The sequence below is a fragment of the Rhinopithecus bieti genome, unplaced genomic scaffold (assembly GCF_001698545.2).
Source record: "Rhinopithecus bieti isolate Rb0 unplaced genomic scaffold, ASM169854v2 scaffold_74548, whole genome shotgun sequence".
Taxonomy (NCBI): Eukaryota; Metazoa; Chordata; class Mammalia; order Primates; family Cercopithecidae; genus Rhinopithecus; species Rhinopithecus bieti.
In genome coordinates, this window is record NW_016828873.1 from 161,153 (window position 1) to 184,024 (window position 22,872).

At 52.5% G+C, this 22,872-nt stretch overlaps 1 protein-coding gene across 1 annotated transcript in view; it reads left to right on the forward strand.

Annotated features, from left to right (window-relative positions):
• IQSEC3 (IQ motif and Sec7 domain ArfGEF 3) overlaps nucleotides 1–22,872 on the forward strand; it is a 115,499-nt gene that overhangs the window by 81,437 nt on the left and 11,190 nt on the right. Inside the window, 6 exon segments of the mRNA XM_017864631.1 lie at nucleotides 12,795–12,917; nucleotides 13,293–13,459; nucleotides 17,683–17,822; nucleotides 19,165–19,290; nucleotides 21,165–21,264; nucleotides 21,470–21,631. Coding sequence (XP_017720120.1) covers nucleotides 12,795–12,917; nucleotides 13,293–13,459; nucleotides 17,683–17,822; nucleotides 19,165–19,290; nucleotides 21,165–21,264; nucleotides 21,470–21,631 — 818 coding nt within the window.

Genomic DNA, 22,872 nt, shown 5'->3' on the forward strand with positions numbered 1-22,872 from the left:
TGCCTCGCTTCTCTCTGAGGTGGAGAGGACCCTCTCCTGCAAAGGGCAGGGAGAAGATGGAGAAGCAGGAAGTGGCAGGCACTAGCAGCGGAGGTGGGCGCTGGAGTCTCTGCATTTCCCTGCCACTCTGGCCAGCCAGTCTGAATTTCAGAATCACTGTCTCTTCCTTACTCCCGCCAGAGAAAACACACACATTAGCCAAGTCACCAGGTGCCATTTTGCCCAGGCCTGGAAGGCTTCATTGGGATTCTGTGCAGCAACCCTGTCCCCGCCTGGTGACATTTAGCAAGTGGCATTCGTTCTGTACAAAGCTGTTTGCTGAATAAAAGGATATAAATCACCCATCCCCTTGGAGACTAAAACAGCCCAAACCACAGCACTCTCCCAAGCAGCAGCCGATGAGAAAGCCTCTCAGAGGGGAAGGGTGCGCTTCCCAACTCTCAGGCCTGCCTGCGGGGAAAGGAAGAGGAGGGAGGGAGCAGCTGCCACCTCGGCTGCTGGTCTGTCTGAGCATCATGAATGCTGTGACATTTGCTTTCAGAATTTGGCCCTCAGCGCTCTTGGAAGCTGACATCTCCATCCTTTTGTGTCTTATTTCCACAGAAGACACATTCCAAGAAGGAATGTATTCTTCCCAGGCCTCATCAGGTGATAAGAATAGAAGCCATTCTGAGCTCAAAGAGCCACACCCACTCCAGTGTCTACCTGCGAAGGTTTTGCGTTTGGTTTCTTTGAGACAGAGATTTGCTCTGTTGCCCAGGCTGGAGTGCGGTGGTGCAATCATGGTTCACTGCAGCCTTAAACTCCTAGGCTCAAGAGAACCTCCCACCGCGGCCTCCTGAATAGCTGGCACCACTGGCATGTGCCACCACACCTGGCTAATTTTTTAATATTTTTGTAGCAATGCGGGTCTCACTATGTTGCCCAGGCTGGTCTCAAACTCCCAGCCTCACACAATGCTCCCACCTCAGCCTCCCAAAATGCTGGGATTACTGGCATGAGCCACTACATCCAGCCTGTTTGTTTTTAAAGGAGAAATCAGCCTCAGTTTCCTCATTAGTAAAATGCTGGTAAGAGTACCTGTCTCAAGTGAATTAAATGTTTTCAATGTCCATGAAGTGCCTGACGCTTAGTAAGTTGTCTGTAAATGTTAGCTCTTTCTTTTCTTTCTTTTTTTATTAGAGACAGGATCTCTCTTTGTCACCAGGGCTACTGGGCAGTGGGATGATCAAAGCTCACTGCAGCTTGAACTCCTGGGCCCAAGTGCTCCTCCTGCCTCAGCCTCCTGAGTAGCTGGGACAACAGGCTAAATGTTAGCTATTTCATTATTATCTTTCCTGCTTGAAAGCACAGACATTAGAACACCCCCTCCCCGCCGTCCCCTTCCCCACGCACAAGGAACCCTCAAACGTGACTCAAACTCAGGGCTACTAGGCAGACAACGAGAACTTGCTGGAACTTCCTGGGCTTTGCTGGGAAGGGGGTCAGGCCAGTCCGGGGAGCAGCCTGCAGCCTGAGGAAGCCCGGTGCAGGAGCTGAGAGTCGTGCGGTGGCAGGCCAGCAGCGGGAGCCAGACAGCAGCCAGGGTTAGGGTCCTCTAGGGCTGGAAGCCTCTCCCTCTCCGTTTTCACATGGCTGGGGAATTTGGCTCTGCTCTATTTCCTTTCTGAAATGTCCGCTTCAGCAGGTTTGAAGGCCAGTGGATGGGGAATGTTCCATGCTGGCTGTGAGCGGCCTCTTTCTGGCCTGGATGATTTTTCTGGTGTGAATCCCATGTACATGGAGAGCACTGGTGTCTACCATCTCCATGAAATGCAGGAAGGCAGCTTCTGGGGTGAGCTGCCGGAAGAAAGCTTCCTGCGTGTTCTTCCCTCCACTGTATCTGTTCCATCCTTTGTTAAATTCCAGGACGTGTCAGGGTTTGCCGTTTGGGTCAGATTTCATTATTTTATTTCCATGGAAATATGTTGGCCAGAGTATAACAGATTTGTTCTTCTTAGAGGACATTTAGAAATGAAGACACATTGTCTGTCACATTCAACAGTCTGGAAGGCTCTGGCCTTTCGTTGCTAGGAAGAAATCATTTGAGAACATTCTGCCCACACTGCTGTGTGTAATCTCAGTTACCTTATTCCTGAGGAATTCCTATGAGGAAGGGGAGAGCAGGCCCAGGCGGACCTTACGTGTCTGGAGGAGATAAAAAGAGGCCCAGGCAAGCATTGTGGCTCACGCCTGTGGTCCCAGCACTTTGGGAGGTCAAGGCATCAGAATCACTTGAACCTAGGAGGTTAGGGCTACTGTGAACTGTTAGGGCACCGCCGCACTCCAGCCTGGGCAAAAGAGACCTCATCTCTACAAAAAAAAATTTTTTAATAGCCAGGTGTGATGGCGGGCACCTGTGGTCCCAGCTACTCGGGAGGCCAAGGCAGGGGAATCGCTTGAGCCCAAGAGATGGAAGCTGCAGTGAGTTGTGACTGTGCCACTGCACTCTAGCCTGGAAGCCTGGACAACAGAGTGGGAGCCTGTCTCAAAAAAGAAGAGAGAGAGAAAGAGAGAGAGAAGAGGAGAGAGGAGGGAGGGAGGGAGAGGAGGAGAGGAGGGAGGGGAGGAAAAAGGAGAGAGAGAGAGAGTTGAGAGAGAGAGAGAGATGAGAGAGAGAGAGAAGAGAGAGAAAGAGAGAACCAGTGCAGGCAGGCAGGAATAGAAGATTTAGGGTCATTTCCACTGCTTTGAAAATGGTACACTGCTAGCACCAGAAGGATGGAAGGAGAACATCTTCAAAAGTGGTGTCTTTGGGGTTATGGCCTTGACCCTTCACCTCTCCACTCTTTCCTGCCCCACTCCCCACCATGGATAGACAAGGGATTCTCCTGAACAGTCAACGGTTGTGAGAGTTTAAGACCTATTTACTTCTGTAGCTGGAGATCTTGGGACCTTCAGTCCAGGATTGAGACTCCCTTTGGCCTAGCCACTTTGGCATTTAAATTGGACTTTCATATAAAAATGGACCTACCTGCCACCCAGTCCTTCCCTGACTGCTCAGGCCTTTGCTCTGGAGGACTTAGTCTCCTCTGTGTGACAGCTGTGACTGCAACAGGCCACTCCGATGCGGGCCTTCTTTTTTTTTTTTTGAGACGGAGTCTGGCTCTGTCGCCCAGGCTGGAGTGCAGTGGCCGGATCTCAGCTCACTGCAAGCTCCGCCTCCCAGGTTCACGCCATTCTCCTGCCTCAGCCTCCCGAGTAGCTGGTACTACAGGCGCCCGCCACCTCGCCCGGCTAGTTTTTTTGTATTTTTTAGTAGAGACGGGGTTTCACCGTGTTAGCCAGGACGGTCTCGATCTCCTGACCTCATGATCCGCCCGTCTCGGCCTCCCAAAGTGCTGGGATTACAGGCTTGAGCCACTGTGCCCGGCCAACGCGGGCCTTCCAGGAGGGGCTTCCGGGGTGTCAGTGTCTCCAGGAGGGCTGTTTGTGACCAAGCAGGCCATGAAATATAATGCGGCTCACATGTGCTGTGTGCCACGGTGCTGTTCTGAGAGCCTTACGTGTAGAACCTCATTCCATCTTCCCAGCGACTCTGGGAGGGAAGCGCAGCTAATCTGTACTAAACAAAGGCACTGAGGAACAGAGAGGTTAGGGAACTTGCCCACAGTCACAGAGCTAATCAGTGGCTGCGGTCTGAGGCCGGGCACAGCGACTCCATCCCCTGAGCCCTTAGCCCTGCACCATCCAGCCGCTGTGCGTCATTCCGAGACCCATGTGGTTCGGTTGCTTTTACAGTCCTTGTCAGTCCCCCGCCGCGAATCATGACACTGAAGACCCCTTAGACAATCAGCTGGTCCAGCCCTCTCATTTCACCCTGGCAGAAACTGAGGCCCTGGGGAAAAGAAACAACTAGTCTCCTGGCCAGCAGCAGAGAAACTGAACAAAATCAGATACTATCCCACCTCTTGCCTTGGCATTATTCGCTCTGCCCCTTATTTGCTATGCCCTGATCCTCTCGATTTGGGAAGAAAGCAGAGCTGAGAAGCTGATTTGCAAGTCTCAAGAGGTCCGAGCCAGATTTAGCTTCCTCTGTCTGGTGTATGTGTATCTTAAAGGGCCCATGGATGGCTGTCTAATGATACAATTCCAGGCAGAATTAGTTGGTGGGGCAGGGAGGGGTCCTGTCCACTGACAGCCGGGTCAGCCCACACCTAGTGAAAATGAACATGCAGTTAAGCCCTGTTTATACCAGGAACTTCACACCCACTGCCTCTTTTAACACTCGTAACAACCCTGCGCGGTAGATATTCTCAGTGTTGTCTCCATTCTCGAGGTGAGGAGATGAGCCACCAGGAGGCTACATGACTTGAAGTAACAGCTCCGTGGCCTTCTCTTATTCCACCCACTGCTATTGGCATAGAGCAGTGCTTCTAAACGGGTGGTCCCTGGACCAGCAGCATCAGCTTCACGTGGAAGCTTGTTAGCAATGCAAACTCTCAGTTCCCGCTCCAGGCCCACTGAATCACACTCTGGGGCTTGGGGCCCAGCACTCCGTGCACTAATAAACCCACCAGGCAACTCCAATGCATGCCTCAGTTTGAGATCCACCAGCAAACACGATGCTGCCGAGTCCAGCAAGAGGAAAATCAGCTCAGGGATTCTAAATTGTAAGGGTAGTTTGAACTTAGTTCTTTTGGTACCTGAGTCTCAAGGTGTGAGTGGCAGCCAGTCCTGCCCAGGCCCCCTCCAAAGAGAGTTTCTTCGTCCCCATGACATCACCAGGAACACTGGCAGGTCCTGCATCCGTTTCCTCCTCTTCTGTTTTCTTAGCCACGTTGCACTTTTCCAAAACGCCTTGGCCTTTGTTGAGCATGTTATGAGTTCTGACGAACAAAAGAACTCTCTGGAGGAGGGGGCCTTTTTCATTGGATTGTGGAAGCCAAGAACTGCCAAATAAAGCCAGGGTTTCTACATTCCGTGGCAATAGGTGGTTTAGTTTTCCTTCCTAATCCTGAAACCTGGGCTTGGTCTCAGCCAGGAGCACAAGCTCACACACTTTCTCTCAGGCCAGATCTTTGCCGTCTCTTCCAGCCAATTAAAAACCCCTGCTGCTACCATTACCTATTTTCAGCTCCCAACCAGTTCCTTTGTCTGCCAGACACTGTCTTGCTATCACTAAAAAAAAAAGAAGGTTGAGATGATGAAATTCATTTTGATCACAGGCGTGTAGGACGCTTCATTTCCCGACAACACAAACTGATTCCACGCACAGATCAATGTTAACAAGCAATTTTATGCAAGATTGTACCTGTTTCTACAGATACAGAGAACATCCATCCTTTTTCCCCAACCCTTGTGAGGTATTTGCTGCAGACCCTGCAGAAGCTCACAGGAAGGAGGGGGAAGCCTGAGCAAAACCGGTACCACTCGTGATCCACACGCCAGTCAGCGGCACCTCCTGAGACAGGTCCAGTCATGCTTGGCTGGAAGCAGTCTAATCGGTGCCCATTGCTCCAGTTCTCATCACTCACCTGCATGTGCAGGGGGAAGAAGAGGGGGTCTGTGCCTGCCACACTGCCTCATTGCCTGGAGTCTGGAATCCTCGGGGCCATTTGCAAGTCCATCACAGGTCTCAGTGTCAGCTCCGGATAATCTTGGCAGCAAAGCAGGCTGAGTAACCCTGGGCTGTTGGGTAGAACTTCCAAAGGCACAAGCCACTGAGGCTCCTTATCCAGCTGCCAGCATGCTCGAGGTCATTCCTGGTCATCTCTCTCTCATTCATTCATCCCACAAAACAGTGATTGGGTGCCCATACACCAGGGAGGCAGAGATTAAAAGAACTGCCCTGTCTTGAAGGAGCCTGTAGCCTCGTGGAGAAGACAGGCAGGCAAATGTTATGACACAGGGAGATACACGCAATGGTGAACAGAAGGTGGGTTCCGGGGACAACAGAGGTCAGGGAAGACTCCTAGAGAGGATGAGACCTAAACAGAGACCTGCAGGGTTGGGGCTGGGTGGCAGGAAGAAAAACAGCATGCACCAAAAGGGGAGCATGAGAGCCAGGCTGCAGGAGGGGACCACGCTGGGGAAGGGGCGAGAGAAGCTGGAAGCAGACAGGGCCTTCTTTGCTTTGCTAAGGAACTTGGGTTTCACACTAGGAATGTGGGAAGCCCTGGAAGAAATGTGAGCAGGGGCATGAGCCACGGTACCAAATGAGCAGCCTAGGATGGCTCTGAAGACGGTTTGGAGGCAGGGAGACTGGTGAGGAGGCTGCTGCTGTTCACAGCCATGGTGAGAAAGGATGAAGCCCTAAACTGCGGCTGTGGGCATGGGGAGGGGAGAAGTTGGCAGAGCCCAGGACCGTGGAGAAGCAGCAAGGCCATGGCCAGTGTGGGAGGGAGCCAGGCGGCCAGCGCACAGCCAGTGGTCTCCGAGCTGATGAGAATTCAGAATATGCATGTGCTTCAGGCCTCCTGTGTTGGTGCTCCATCTACCAAATAAACATGTATAGATTTTCAGTTTCAGGGGCAGGGAGATGCTGGATTCAGGGACATTGCATCTGAAGAATCTATCAAACTAGACATTGTCAAATATTTACTCAAGCAAGTTAAACTGTTAGCTATCTAGGGCCACTAGAATGGGGGCAGCCACCGGGACAGTGGTTGTTGAGAGGGGGTGGGGCCCAGTTTCAGGTCAGTGAGGAGGGGCAGCTGCAATGGATGAGCGGCACCTCTGGAGGGAGGAGTCCACCTGGGGAGGGTGGGTGATGGAAGCCAAGAAGACAGTGTTTCCAGAAGGGAGCAATTAACCAGGTCGATGCTGCCAAGAGGCTGGGATGAGGACAGAGAGAGGCCGTTGGATGTGGCCACGTAGCAGCCAGCAGTGGCCGTGAGAAGGGAAGTGTTCATGGGATCCTGGGATTGGATGCTTGAGTGGAGCAGGTTGAAGAGTGAATGGAGATGAGGAGGTGGAGGCAGCAAAGAGGACAGAAAAGAGGCAGTGACTAGAGAGCAATGAGGGCTCAAGGCAGGGTTTTAATTTGTAAGACGAAAAAGACAAGCTTCTGAGCATGATTCAGTGGAGTGGGGGCATGGTGGCTTATCTGAAAGAACACCTCAAACTTCACGTGCCCCAGGCTGAAGACCCCGTCTCTCCTCCAGCATGTGTCTGCACCGAGATGCACTCACACTGGAGAACGGAACCTCCAGGCCCCTGGGTGCTCCGGCCAGAGCTCCAGGATGCACTAGGGATGCCTCTCTTCCCACACTTCCCACATTCCCTGCATCTCGAGTCCCCTCTGTCCTTCCTCTAAGATGCAGCGAGATCGTTCATCCAGTTTGTTTCCCCTGCTCCTGCGTTAGCCCCAGCCCCATTATCTCCAGCTTGGACCTCCGCAGTAGCATCCTACCTGGGCCCCTGCTTCTGTCTTCTTTCCTGCCCCACTGCCATTCCTTTTCTCCCCAAGAGCCAGAGAAATCTTAGAACAAACAGGACCCTGTCACTCCTCTGGTCACACCCTCTATTATGTCCCAGTACATTCAGGATAAACCCCCAAATCCTTCTCATGACTCACAAAGCTGACGGATCGAGCCCTGCCTGCCTGCCAGCCCCACAGTCACCATCCTCCCTGTTACTGTCTGCATTGTAACCTTGTGGACCCTGCCTAGGTCCTTGAAAGCTCCTCCCCGCCACGAGCCTTTGCATATGCTTCCTCCCTTAGCCCACCTAAAGCTCTCCCCTCTCTCCTTCGGCCACCTCCTACTCATCTTTCAGGTCTCAGCTTAAATGCCATGTCCCCAAAGAGGCCTTTCCAGACATACAATATGAAATATATCTCCTTTGTCTTCTCCTGGAACCCTGTCGTTTCCCTACGTAGAACTTGTCATGACTATAAGTAAAGAATTATTTTTGATTCCGTATTTAATGCCTGTCTCTCCCACCAAGACAGACTGTGTTGCTTGTCACTTACACCAGCTCCTTAGCACAACCTTGCACACGGGAGCCATTCAGTGTGTGTTGCTGAAAGAGCCAGCCAGCCACTGCCACGGGGCGCAAAAGGCACCAGAAAGGGGAAGGCAGAAGGTCAGGGATACAGGCCCCTGCTGTGCCCAGGCCAGCTCTGAACCTGCAGGGTGACCACAAGAGCCCCTGTGCTGACTGCCCACGCATGCACCAATAGGCACGCCTGGTTAACTGTGTCCACGTGTTTCCCCTTGGCCTCTCACAGGTCCCCACCAAGCCATTTGGGTAAGATCACAGCCCCTAGGAAGACATACATTAGTGCCAGCCACTGAGCAGCAGAGAGCCAGGGAGGGGTGGGGGAGAGGAGGGCACAGGGGGCCACCTGCCCCAGGAGATGTCAGCAAGGAATGAGATGTGTGCAGTCCCCCTGCAGGGCTGGCTCTCTTGTGTACTTCAGTCTCATATGTAATTTTAAAAATTGGAATAATGGTTCATATTGCCCAAGCTTGAGAAGATGAAGTCATTGCACACGTAGTGAAGCACTTAGAGCCATATTCAGTACAGAGAGCTCGGAGGGAGCTCCCCGCACTGGAGGAAGGGACCTCCCTGCCACGCCGTGCACACACAGGAGTGAAGAGAAGGGAGCCCAGTGGGGCAGGGAGAGGCCTCTTCCTAGCTGTGGGAGCATGGGGCAAGCCCTACACGGCCTTAGTTTTGTCTTCTGTAAAATGGGGAGATGATACACCAGAAAAGACCACCCGAGAATAGGAGGTGCTCTTTACCTTAAAGATGACCGATGAGGAGAGAAGACTCCGGGCCACCCTGGGTGGAGGCTGCAGGATGGATTTGGTAAACTGCCCACACTCAGCTCTCCAAGAGGATTCCAGGGCAGCACAGAAGGCTGGAAAGTGGGGATTAGGAGTGCTGGTAGACGCTGCAAAAGAAGAGAAGCAACAGAGCAGAGAGTGAGAGAAGGGGAGGGAGAAAAAGAGGGCACGGTGCAGGCAGAAGCTTATGCTCAGGGAGTGAAGAGGAGGCTCATGCTGGAGAGGGCCAAGGTTGATGGGTGCTTCCGGGGGACGGGGACTCTGGAATGAGTAGGGCTTATGGCAGACAGCACAGTCCCACCCCCAGCCACCTTCCCCAGGATGACACAGGCCCTATCAGAAAGGCAAACAGTGACCAGTGATTCCCCCGGAGGATGGCGGGGACGAAGCCACCAGCCAGCCGGAAGTGCTGCTGTGGTCGTCTGCCCCCTGCTGTTGGGAGCATCTGCTTCAGAGATGGCCGGTGCCTCTGGGTCCCTGTCCTGAGAGGCTACCTGGTCCAACCCCCAACTCTCCAGTGAGGAAGTGGCCTCCTCAGGCAGGAGGGTAGAGTGTCCCACCACTCAGCAGTGCTTCCTCCCTTTCGGCGGGGGCTTCACAGCCAGAAAATGTCATTTTTTCCCCCAGGGTCTGGGAAACCCAGAATAGCACCTGTTCATGAAACACAGACACCCTGTGGTGGTAAATGCAGGGAGGAGAGGAAGGCAGGATGGCCAGTGCACAGCCAGGGGAAGAACTAAATCTGTTCATGCCTCCATCCACCCCTCCCTCACCACCCGCACTGCAAAAGCAGCCCCGATATCCAGGTGGGGACACATGCCCCTGACTGCTGCCCGGTGACCTGTGAGTTGCTGGATTCACACTTTAAAAGCCACAACGAGGCTTACCCTTGCACTCAGCTCAGCCTTTGGTTTCACAATTTAGGAACAACCTGGAGATCTTGCAGAGAATGCTGATTCCCAGGCCTTGCCCCCAAATATTCTAATTTGCTGGGTCTGGGGTGGGGTCTGGCGAGCTGCATTTTAACTCTTATGACTCTGCTGTGGGGTCCTGAGAACACACACTGGAAGATGTTGGATGAGAGGCCCCTCCAGCTCCACAGCCCACGTGACCACCCCTGCAACCCTCCCCGCTCTGAGGCCCACAAGGGGTGTATTCAACTCCCATTATGGGGGCCGACCTTTCAACTTGGCTGCTTCTCCCATCCCAGTCCTTGGCTCTCAGGCTCTCGGCTCACTACCGGGGCTTTTAGCAGCAGCCCTGAGCGAGTGAGCAGCTGCTTGTCACCTGAGTGAAGGGCTGGAAACTAGGCCATCGTGCTTGGCTGGGCAGATCCCACCCTCACCAGCTGCTCCCACCGCCTCCTACGGAAGCCTGCCCCCATGGTGCCCTGGGCCTCCCGGCACCCCCACCATTGCAGGGTGAGACCTGGTCCACAGCTCTGGGGCAGAAGGCACTCAGAGAGAGGCTCTTGGAGGAACGTGGATGTGGGAAGCCAGGTGCCAGGACCTCAGGGTTCAGAAACAGGGAAGGGGCGGGGTACATGACAGATGGGGGCAAGTCCTGGGGAGCAGCAGGATGCCACTCAGAGAGACCAAGGGCCTCTTCCTTGGCCTCACAAGAGTCAACGCCCTGGGCTGAGAGGGTGGGATGTGGTCGCTCCACGCCACCCCCACCAGTCTGTGGCGCACTTCACATCTTCATCTCTACCAGTCTTTTTCTGTCTTTTCCTCTTCCCCTCCTGTCCCTTTCTCTCCTCATGTCTCTCTGTCTTTCCCCCTTCCTCCCTCTGTCTCTGTTTTTCACTTGTTCTTTGTCTCACTCTCTGGTCTTGCTCCCTTTCTGGGATCTCTCTCCTGCCTTTTCCTCCTTGCCTGTCCCTCTCTCTCTCTCCTTTCTCTCTCTGTCTGTCTAATTAGACTTTCCTTGACCTTCACTGCCCTACTCCATCTCTCTGGCCCAAACACTCTGACTCCCTTGATGTGTGACCACACTGGTTCACCTCCTCCAGGCTCTGTCTCTGTACCCATCGGACCACAGCCTCTTGGTCGTCACTAGCCCTGGACAGCGTCACTGTGTGGCTCCGTTGTGCCCAGTTGCTGACTCCTGATGGGCTGGGCTATGGGAACACACAGATGTGTCTGCATAGGGCCTTTGGTGCTCACATACGGCTGCAGAGGGTACAGGGTGGAGGTGAGGAGGGTCACTGGGAAATCAGAGTAGCCTCTCACCTGGCTGGCCCTGGAGGCCCCTGTTCCCCAGCCGGCACCTCAACCTCAAATGCCTTGATCCTGGTGCTGCCGATTCTCACCCTTGGGCAAGATGCTGGCCTCCACCCCTAGCCCCAGCCTCACCTGCCCACCGTCCCGGCCAGCAAGCCTGAGAGGAGCGGGCTTTGACCAAGCCAAGGACAACTCACAGCCTGAAGATGGCCATAGGCCCTGCCTTTGGGAGGGAGGGGAAAGGAACGAGGAGGAGAGACTCCCAGCTCCCTCTCGGCACCCCCTCCCTTTCTAAGAGCCTTCAGTGATGTGCTTTCCTCCCTGTTCTCCCCAGAAAACTGTGGGAGAGGCACAGTCCATGGACCACCAGGTCCTGACCACCACCACTGTTGGCGTCGCCCCTTGTTTTCTCCTAAAAACTGACAGCAGAGTTGGGGGTCTCCAAGTCTTCTGGGCAGTGGGCACAGAATGGAAGCTGAGGTCATGGAGGAAGTAGGTCCTGCTCAGAGCTCATGTCACCATCACATGGCCACTCAGCAGGCGTTTTCTGTGCCCTGATGTGCTGGGCAGGCAGGCCAGAGGACCATGGGAACAGAGAGGGACTGCTTGCCGGCAGTGGGCAGTGTTGGGGCAGTGTGCAGGGGCTGTGCCATAGCCGGTGGGAGGAGACTGGGGTGAGTGGGTGTAGAGTGGGCAAACGTCAGCTCCAAGAGCCCAATCTAACATGCTTGGTCTGCTTCTCCCAAAGGGAAAGCAATGCCCAGGGGACATTGGGTCCTCTGCTTTGCCAGGCCTGGACTCCTGCCTCACTGCACATGACCCTGGGGACAGAGCACCCCAAAGGAGGGTGAGGCAGGATGAGGGGGCTGGGAGGGTTCGGCCTCAGACCCTGCAGTGCAGAGTCCCCTGGATGGGGCTAGACCAGAGGAAGGCGCCTGCTTAGCTGGGAGAACTGGCATGTGACCGCCCACACACACACACACACACACTGAAGCTCGGGATGTTCAGAGGCAAACCTCCCAGGGTTGGAGGCAGCATTTCAGAGGGAGCAAGGCCCTTGGGGAGCAGGGACTCCAGCCTCCTCCCCTTTCAGAAGGTCACACAGAGGCCCCAGGAGTGAGTGGGCGAGCCAGAGTCACACCAAGTTCGCAGGAGAGCCAGGACCAGAATCTGGCCTGCGTGTCACGCTGTCCCCTCACGTTAAGCGCATTTGTCATTTACTCTTAAGAGGCCATGCCTCCCACGACAGTCTCCCCTGAGGGCTGGGGCAGTTGGAAGGAACTGGGCTGCAGAAAGCCCCAGGGGCTTGAGGGGCTCTGCTCCTTACTGCTCAGCCTACAGCAGAAGGGACCCAAGGGAGGACTCAGCCACCTCAAGACCCAAATGAGAAAGTGAAATTTAAACCTGGGAGAAACACAGGCTCCTAGCAGTTCTCTGATGAAAGAACAGAATAAATGTGTTTACTGTATTATTTGTGTTGAAAGCTTTGCTGGGGATAATCTGAGGCTAAGAAGGAAGGAATTGGGATTTGGAGTCGGAAGATCCAAATTCAGCCTCCCTCCACCCCTGTGTCCTGGGCCACCAAAGCCTCTCCTGGCCTCAGGGTTTGGGCTCTGAAAGGGCTACTGTGGGAGATGGGAGGAGATGGTCCTCTTGGGGCATTAAAGGGAGAACCCCGGGGATGAGTAGCCTGAGGGGCCCTGCACCCGTCCTGGCTGGGAAGGAAGGCCAGCGGAAATGGGTGTTGGAGGGTGCTTAGGGGGCCGCCTGACCTCACACCCTCCCTGCCCGCCCTCAGCTGCGTGGTGGACGAGATGGACTTCTCCAGCATGGAGCTGGACGAGGCCCTGCGCAAGTTCCAGGCACACATCCGTGTGCAAGGAGAGGCCCAGAAGGTGGAGCGGCTCATCGAGGCCTTCAGGTAAGGCCATTTCCCAGCTCCACTCCCCAACAGACCCCAGGTTGGGGAAGCCGGGCTGCTGTGAGCCTGGGAGACAGGAGATGCTATCAGGAGGGTTGGACATTGGGCCAGAAACGCCCCTTCTGGTGTGGGCAGGATAGGCTGGGGAGAACGAAGTGAAGGAAAGAAAAGGGACCGACCCCTTGAGCTCCCCAGAGTAGAAAGGTGGGGCATTTGGGGGTGTGGGGAAGAAGACCAGGGTATGGGACAGATGGTGGTCTCCCTGGACCTAAAGCCTTTGGAGAGTTGGGATACCCCTGGACACCCCTCCTTTGTTGGGCCTGGGGGAGGGTGAGCGGGGGCTCAGCGTCCGCTCTGCATCGGACCCGCCCACAGCCAGCGCTACTGCATGTGCAATCCCGAAGTGGTGCAGCAGTTCCACAACCCCGACACCATCTTCATCCTGGCCTTCGCCATCATCCTGCTCAACACTGACATGTACAGCCCCAACATCAAGCCTGACCGGAAGATGATGCTGGAGGACTTCATCAGAAACCTTCGAGGTGAGGAGGTGGGCACCGGGGCAGGAGGGGTAAGGCCATGGCTCAGGCCCGGTCTGTGCAGTGTGCACTCTGTGAGTCTGAGCCCCTATCACAGATCGTCACCTGCTCTCTGGGCCTGGTCACCCATAGCAAGCTGGGAACATTACTTGTGTGCCAGGCGGCTGGGGAGTTTCCAAGAGCCACCGCCACTGCAAAGCAGCAAGCACCCTTGGGCAGTGCCTCTAGACCTCCATGGAACGTGGTTGGCCTCTAGGCCCGTGACACCAGAGTTGCTGGCTCAAGTGGTGCCAGCCCTTCCCCTCCACAACTTAGGAAGGAGCCAGGAACAGGGCCTTCAGGTCCTGGGTCCATTCAAGTCAGCCTTGCAGATAACTTTATGGCACCAGCCAGCAAATCCTCTCATCGACGCAGTGCGCTGTCTGGCAGGGAGCAAACCAGGATTGGCAGACTATGACGTGTGCTCAATTGATTTTTTTTTTTTTTTTTAGCCTTTAAAAGAATCAAAGTTATACATCCACATAATTTAATAAAGTCAAATAATCCTACAAGGCTTATCACAGAAAAAAATTAGTCCCTGCCCCTCTCACCACTCACCTTCTCCAGAGGCAACCACTTTTGACATTTTTAGCTCTTTGCGTTTCTTCTGTATCGATAAACTGCATGCTTATGCTTCTCTGTTTTTTTCTATCACTTTTTTTAACTGGCATAAAGCCCAGACTGTGAATGTGTGCGCCTGAAATTTGATGAATGTGTATGTTCGTGTGCATTTATGCCATCACACCCAGATCCTGATCTGGATCATTTTCACCTGCCCAGAATGTTCTCTCCTGTCCCATCCCAGTCAATATCTTTGCCCAAGAGTAACAACTATTCTGCCTTTTATCACCATTGACGAGTCCTGCCAGTCCTTCAACTTCATCTAAATAGGGCTACACAGTATTTATACTTTGGTATCTCGTCTCTTTTATACACTGCTCCTTGCTAATTATTACTTCTGTCACCCAGGCTGGAGTGCAGTGGTGCAATCTCAGCTCACTGCAACCTCCACCTCCCAGGTTCAAGCAATTCTTGTCCCTCAGCCTCCCAAGTAGCTTGGATTACAGGCGTGCACCACCACACCCAGCTAATTTTTATATTTTTAGAACAGACGAGGTTTCACCATGTTGACCAGGCTTTTTTTGAACTCCCTACCTCAGGTGATCCACCTGCCTCAGCCTCCCAAAGTGCTGGGATTACAGACATGAGCCACCACACCTGACCCTTGTTAATTATTTTTATTTTAAGCATTATCTATTAATTCCCCATTATAGAATGTAAGGATTTAGCCCTCTTTCATCCACCTTCCCCGACCCATCCCATTCATGTCAGCGCTCATGTTGTTAAGGCTCTGCACACACACTCCAAAGCTGAGTCCGCAAGTGAGTGCAGAATGATTGCAATTCCCTTCTATCTCTACTTTCCTTGGAGTTAATGCTTCTCTTTCCATTTGCTTAATTCTCTGAGGACCTCCCCTGATTCAGCCCCAGTTTCCCACCCTACGTGTCAAGCTCCTCTCCATACATCCAGACCTGGGAGGTAGTGCAGGAGCGTCATCTTGGGGAGCCTCTGGACAGTGGCCGGGCCAGGGCACAGCCAGCATCCTGAGCCCTCCTTCCCTTGCTCTCATGGTAGATTCCTAGTTCCTGCATGTCAGAGCTTGCTCATTTTTACTTTACTTCCAGAGAAAAGGCCATTTTTGAGAACTTGCATTTCTGAATGTATCTTTTTCTGTCTTTGACCTTGGTTGGGAGTTTGGCTGGGGATAGAATTCCCGCCTCAAAACACGCCAATCGGGATTTCAAAGGCATTGCTCCATTGTCTTTTAGCTGCCAGTGCTGCTCTGCCCTCCCAGCTGCTGGCCTTTTGTCTGTTACTCTTTCTCTCTCTCTCTCTGAAAGCTTGCAGGTTCTTCTGTCTGCCCTTCGTGTTCTGGATTTTCACGATGATGTGCCTTGCTACAGTTCTTCTTTCATCTCTCATGCCCAGGGCTGGATTGGTCCTTTCCATCTAGAAACTCATGTTCTCCAGTCATGAAAAGTTTTCTTAAATGTTGTATTTGATCATTTCTGCCCTCCGATTTCTCTGGACTCTCTATTTCTTGAACTCCTGTTATTCTGTTGGTAGATCTCCTAGTCTGATTCTCTAATTTTTATAGTTTTCTACCTGCCATCTTTGTGTACTTCATTGACTTTCTGGAAAATGTCCCTCAGTGCCATCTTTCATGTTTCCTACCAAGTTGTTCATTCCTGCTGTCATATTTTTCATTCTCAATAGCTCTTTTTTGTCCTCTCAATGTTCCTCTTTTATAGCATTTTATTCTCACTTTGTAGATCCAATATCTTCTCCCATCTCTGTGAAGATATTAATATTGGCTTGTTTGTTTGAGTTTCTCCCTGCTTGCCTCTATTTCTTCTGGATTTCTTTTTCTGTTTTTCCCCATATTTCTTTCTCTTTCCTGGTATAGACTTTCCAAATACAGTTGATGAAATCTGGTTGTTCATTCATATTTAAAGTGAGACACCAGAAAGCTGGTGAGTAACTCTGTGAACACAGGTGGGGGCTGCTGGCTGGTGGGCTTTCTTGTAGGGTGATTTAGTTAAGCCATTTCATTGGGAGACCCGCCACTGCAGTATCTGGAGACATTTTTTTTCTTGTTCTGCCTGATACCCAGAAGATAAATGTCCAATCTGTTACCCAGAATGTATGATTCTGGCTGCCAGAGTTCTGAGATCTTTAAGTGGGAAGTGGGGTTGAGGGTTAATATACAGATATCAACTTCATCCCCCACTTTTCAGCAGAGTCCCACCCTTGGCTGGGTGTGGGGTCCCTCAGCCCAGAGTTCTAGAGAATGGTCTCCCAGTCTTCTGCTGGAGTGAGGAGGGGACAGGGAAGCGCAGCAGCTTTCTAACCCATTTGCAACCTGTTTTCCTATTTCCAGCCCACCTTCACCTTCGCTTTTAGGGGTTGCTGTTACACCAGCTCTAAGCCGTTTGGTGGCTGTGTGGTGTTTGAGCGGCTTCTAGCCTCTCTGCTGGTCTAGGTTTCAGCTTTCCCAGGTTTGCTAAATCCATCCACTTAGTTATCCACTTTGCAGGTCCTGGGATGCCTGTGCCTTTGTTCCTGTTCTGTCTTTGTGGGTTTATGCTTTTCTACAAGATTCCTTTCTCCTGAGTATTCAGAAGCAGCAGAGGCATGCAGCCTGCCACCTTGAACTGGAGGCATCCATATACTCAGCCTTTCTCCTTGCTTTTTCTTACCCACAGCCTGATTTCCTTCAGGCTCCTTGGCTGCTGCATGGCTCATTTGCCTGACTTTAAGAACCAAGATCAGATGTGGAAGAAGCCAGAACAGGCAGGGAGCTGTGCATAGAAGGCATGGTGTCCTTTCAGTAGCTGGGAACACTCCTTTGAGAGATGCTTGCCAAAGTTGCTTTATTTTTAATTTTTCCATCATAAAAGCAGCATATAGTCATTAAAGAAAGATTTGGAAATAGTAGAAAGAAGATATTTTAATTGCCTGTTTCTCCAAAAGAAATGTGTTTGCTTTTTGGCATATTTCCTGCCAGTGTTTTTTTGTTGCCTGAGTTTTATCATTACTATAAAGCAAGAGGTGGAACAGGGGTGTCCTCGCATGCATTGCTATTGGGTCTGCCTGCTCCCCCACTGCTCCCAGTGAGGGAGGAATCCCTTCAAAGACTAAGCCCTCAACTCCATGCTTCCCACTGGAGGGGAGGGGAGAACCCAGGAGGAGGAAGATCCAAAAGAGAATGAAACAGAACCTCCTTGTGATGCTAGAGTGGTGGGGCGGAGCTGGGGGGTGAGACAAACACAAGGAAGATGATAGCAACTGCAGAGGCACAGAGGGTTGGCAGGAACATGGAGGCTGTATTTGGCCATCGGGAAAGAGCCCTGGGAGGTGGGCGCAAAGACTCTGCTTGAGGAACATCAGGAGGTGAGGCAGGAAATGTGTGTTGGGGCCATATCATATCATTAGTTTTGGTGCCTGGCTAAGGAACTTGTTCTTAATTGAATGGGTATGAGGCACCAGGCATTAAAGGCATGGCAAAAATCAAGGCCACCCCCAGGGAGCTCCAGGCTGGATGGGGGTCTCTTCTGTCTGGCTCCAGCGCTCTGACACCCTCCCTCCCAACCCCACCACCACCCCTGCCCACTCCACGTTGTTAGGTGTGGACGATGGCGCTGACATCCCCAGGGAACTGGTGGTAGGCATCTATGAGAGGATACAGCAGAAGGAGCTCAAGTCCAATGAGGACCACGTCACGTACGTCACCAAGGTGGAGAAGTCCATCGTGGGCATGAAGACAGTGAGTGTCCACAAGCCACCTACCTTCCGTCTTCTTTCCTTCCTTCCTTCCTGGCATCTCTTCCCATTCTCCTCCTTAGCTTTCCAAAACACTTTTTTCGTATTCATTCACATAATAGTTATGGAGTAGCTACTGTGTGCCAGACACTGCATCTCTTTTTTTTTTTTTTTCTTGCCTAATTTCCTCATTGCCTCTTGCCACCAGATACTGCAGCAGGAGAGTCTGAAATGAGATGTCAAGAAGGACTGCCTGGTGGTCTAGGGTGGAAGCATCTGTGTGGCCAGATGAGATTTAGTCCCTTTCCTAGGACAGCATGACTACCAGGCATTCCTGGATGGTCCTGATGAGTAGATGGCAGGAAATGGGCTCAATAGGCTCTAGGCTGTGGCATCACCATAGAGGTGCCCTACTGGTAGGGACCTGTGTCCCAGGCAGCATGTTCTAAGCCTGCAATGATTTTTAAAGTGGGCCTTCTCTGTAGGCTACTACACTTTATACTATAAATATAAAGGATGTCATGGGGGTTGCAGTTCCTCCTCCTTATATTGTTGGCTCAGGGGACAGTTTGGGAGAGTTTGGAGACCTCTTCTGAGGCTCTGCACTAGGCTCCCTCCACCCAGTCTGTGCAGGGACAGCGTTTTCTGCTTTGAGAGCCTTTATTGCTGAGGTCTTAGTATCTGTCTGGTTGCAAGCGACTGGTTTGTCTTACACGCTGGAGTAGACGCCAGGTGTCTCTGTGATCCCTTCGCTCTTGCACACTTGCATCTGTGTAGTAGAGAAAGGGTGGAGGTGTCATATCTGCAGGCTACTGCCTCGGACAGGGGATGCCCTCAACGTTATACAGGGAAGCAGGTTGACAGTGGCTGGATTGGAACAGCTGGAAAGCTCTTCTCAATGTCCTTTTCCTGTCCCTCTATCACCTCATTTACTGTGGCTTAGTGGACCCCTTCTCCTCTGGCTGTGCTCCCCAAGAAGCATGACAGGGATGAGCCCTGGGGACAGGGGGTGAGTATGTGAGGGAAAGAGCCTCAGGAGAGAGAAGGATGAGAGTCAAGTCCAGGCCCCACCACAGAACCGGAACCCCTCCCCTCTCCCTCCACAGAACCGGAGCCCCTCCCCTCTCCCGCCACAGAACCGGAGAGCCCCTCCCCTCTCCCGCCACAGAACCGGAGAGCCCCTCCTTTCTCCCTCCACAGAACTGGAGCCCCGCCCCTCTCCCGCCACAGAACCGGAGAGCCCTCCCCTCTCCCTGGGCCCCCGTCTCTTCTGGAAAATGGGCGCTGTGGTTGGGGAGGCCTCGAGGCCTCTGGTTTCTCTCGCTGAGCGCCACGCCCGCGTGCAGGTGCTGTCGGTGCCCCACCGCCGCTTGGTGTGCTGCAGCCGGCTCTTTGAGGTGACGGATGTGAACAAGCTGCAGAAGCAGGCGGCGCATCAGAGGGAGGTGTTCCTCTTCAATGACCTGCTGGTGGTGAGTGGCCCCCGCTCCGGGATTGGGCTGGGCTGGGGCTGCCCGCTGCCCTGAGCAGCCTGGGCAGGGTCCCTGAAGTGGGCAGGAAAGGACGCCCAGAGGTTTCAGACCGGAATGCCTGTTCCGTGGGACGGATCTACCTTCATGGTGCTTTCACACCATGGGCGTGAGGGGGCTCAGGAAGACATGCTAATTCCTACTTAATAAGTCGTGACATCGAGACATCAGATGATCTGCTTGTGGGTGCACAAACTGTTAACAAACTAGATCCCAGACCACTGGCCTATCTACGTTACAGGAAGCCCAGGGCAGGGAGCGTACAGGGCTGTGCCTCACACCCCAGGGCCTGGGAGGAACAGGGCCTCGGTGGAGCATGCTCTGTCCCTGGGCCTAGGCTAGGCTGGTTTATCTGTGTGTGTGTGTGTGTGTGTGTGTGCGTGCACATGCATGAAGACATGCGTACATCTGTACCGACAGATACTCGTTCCTTGCTCTTTGAAAATAAGTATCCATTCAACAAATATTTGATCAGTGTTGACCCTGTGCCAGGCATTATTGTAGGTCTGGAAAACTGGTGAGCAGAACTGGAACAGGGCTTGTCTCTCCCTTGCATCGGCTCTCTCGATCCATGAGCCACATTGGCGCTGCCTCTAAAATGATCACAAGCCTGAACGACCTCTTACCACCTCCACTACTACGGTCTTAGCGCGCGCCTGGTACATTCAGTGAACCACATCAGCCTCCACAGGGCTCTCCCCACCTCTAGGGTTCACCCCCTGAGAGCAGCAGCGTGATCTCTCTGGAGTGCACATTAGGCCATGTGTCCCCTTCCCCTAACCTGCCTCCCTGCCCTCTCCTCAGCCCTGTGAGCCGCCTCCCTTCTGTGGGCCAGGCCTTTGTACTTGCTGCTCCTTCTTGTGAAGCTCCTCCAGACCTTGCACTCTCCTCTTGCCTTCCTGGTCTCCTTCTTTTCATTCAAGTCTCAAATCACTTTTGATTCCTTACCCTATTTCATTTTCTTCAAAACACTTAGCACCTTGGTTTTGTTTTTTTTTTTTTTTTTGATGAGTTATGCTTTATTGTTTGATCACCTGATGGACACTGTGACACTCCACATTCCATAAGCACCTTGAGGGCAAGGGCTCTGTTCTGAGTTCTCCTTATCTCCAGGGCTCAGCTCACAGAAGGTTCCGAATAGAAATTTGTTTATTAAGCAACCAGATGACTTTACTAACATGAGCTTTCATTTTAGTAGGGGAGGGAGATAGAAAATAATTAAGAAACAGACAAGATAATATCAGATTGGGGGAAGGCACTATGAAGGCTGCAACCAGGTAATAGTACGGAGAGTGACTGGGGTTAAGGGCCGGGTTTGGGTTTGCTGTGGTTTGTTTTTTAGAGGGGGTGGTCCAGGAAGGCATCTCTAAGGAGGTAGCATTTGAGACTTAAGTAATGAGAGTAATGCAGCCATGCAAAAAGCTGCCAGGAGAGCTGTGGAATGGGAACAGCGTATGCGAGGGGCCCACAGTGGAACCGAGCTTGCACTTCTCAAGCTACAGAAGGGAGGACACCGTGACTTGGGCAGAAGTCCAGAGTAAGGCAAGGATCACATCAGGTGGGTTTTACAGGCCAGCTCAGGCTCCGTGGCTTGGCTTGTAAGTGCAGAGGGAATAACGACTGTAGGGTTTTGTGCAGAGAAGAGGCACATTTTGGTATAGTGTGTGTACATATATGTATATATCTGTGTTTGTATGTGCACATTCATCACTGCATGTGTTTACTTCTGTGATCATGCATCCCCCTGGGTGTTTGTGCATCCATGTTTCCATGACTGTCTGCTCATCAGCACATGTCTATCTGCCTCTCCTGAACAGATTCTCAAACTTTGCCCGAAGAAGAAGAGCTCCTCCACGTACACCTTCTGCAAGTCAGTTGGCCTGCTGGGCATGCAGTTCCACCTCTTTGAGAACGAGTGTAAGTCTTTGACAGCCAATGTAAGTCTTTGAGAAGGAATGGATGAATGAAATGGCTGGGGCGAGTTGAGGGAGAAGTGCTGGACAGCAGAGTGGATGGAGGCATGAGTGCCCCAAAGACCCCATGCCCTCCTCATGTCTGGCTGGCTCCAGCCCTCGGCTGCTGCTGCTCACAGCCCACTGGGGGCCTGGGGTCTGCTTTCCAGATTACTCTCATGGCATCACACTGGTGACACCGCTCTTGGGCTCTGAGAGGAAGCAGGTGCTGCATTTCTGTGCCCTGGGCTCGGACGAGATGCAAAAGTTCGTGGAGGACCTGAAGGAGTCCATTGCTGAGGTGACAGAGCTGGAGCAGATTCGGATAGAGTGTAAGGACGCAGGCTTCCCGAGGCAGCTGGTGGGGGTTCCCATTCAGCAAGGGACAGGGGTAGCTTGAGACAGACATGCCTGACTCCAGGGAGCAGCACACCCCTGCTGTGGCCCCACTTCGGACCCTCCCCATCTCCAGGCCCCACCACACCACACTCCCACAGCCCGGGTGGGAGCACCAGTTTCCATGTTTCTTCACAATTAAAGTGAGGCTTGCTAGAGTGCACACACATGTGTACACAGATCAGCAGGCATGTGGGGCTGCACGTGGGCCTCTTGGAACAGAGAGCTCTGCTGTGTTTTACTGGGATGACCAAGCGAGCTGGCCAGGCAGGCTCATGGGGCTCTGGTGCTTTTCTTCCCACCAAACTGTCTGCTGTTACCTCCCCCGCTGTGGCCCAAGTCTGTGCATTGCATCTGGTTGGCCTCATTTCTTCACTCTCTTTTAATCTTGAATCATTCCTCCACTTTATTTTCTTTAAAACATTGTCCTTTTGAAGAGCCTAGGCTGCTTTCTTACTATCCCTCATCTTACAGTAGTTTCTGTTCCTCTAAGGAATGCTTAGATTCTAGATTATTCCATTCAGGCATTTTAGAGAATATGTGGGTCTCTTTGTATGTCCAGGTGGTTTACTGTCCGCTTTGGGGTTAAGGGAGGAGCAGCAAGGGCCTGCAACCTACAAACTTGTACTGATTACGCATCACAGAGGCTCCAGATCGCCTTTAAGGGAGGATTAAATAAGAACAGATTCAGAAACTGAAACAGAAAATGAAAATAGGCTTCAGGCCTGCCTATATGGCCACTTAGTTAAAAAGCGTTTCTAAATTAACATCTGCCCGTTAGGCACTAGGAAAGGCAGGGGGAGATTCTGAGCAGGGGATCAATGTGACAGGCTGGTGCTTTTGAATCGTCATTTTTGAGGTTCCTACTACACGCTAAGCAGTTTATTTCTATTTTGTGGATTCTCATAGTGACGCTGCAAGGTAGGTGCATTGACCCCACTCTCCAGCTGAGGCTCAGAGGAGTGCAGCCATGTGTCCAGGTTGTGCACGTTAGAAGTGGAGGAGCTGTCATTTTCATTTACGTTTGATTCTATACTTCCACTAAGGGGTGAGAGAAGAGGTTCTGTTTATTTTTTCTAAGGAAACAATCTGATGGAAAATGAGATCCATCAGACTGGGCTCTAGAGCTCAGGTAACTGCTTGGTGGGGAGGGATGCATATAAACTCCCTTCCTTCA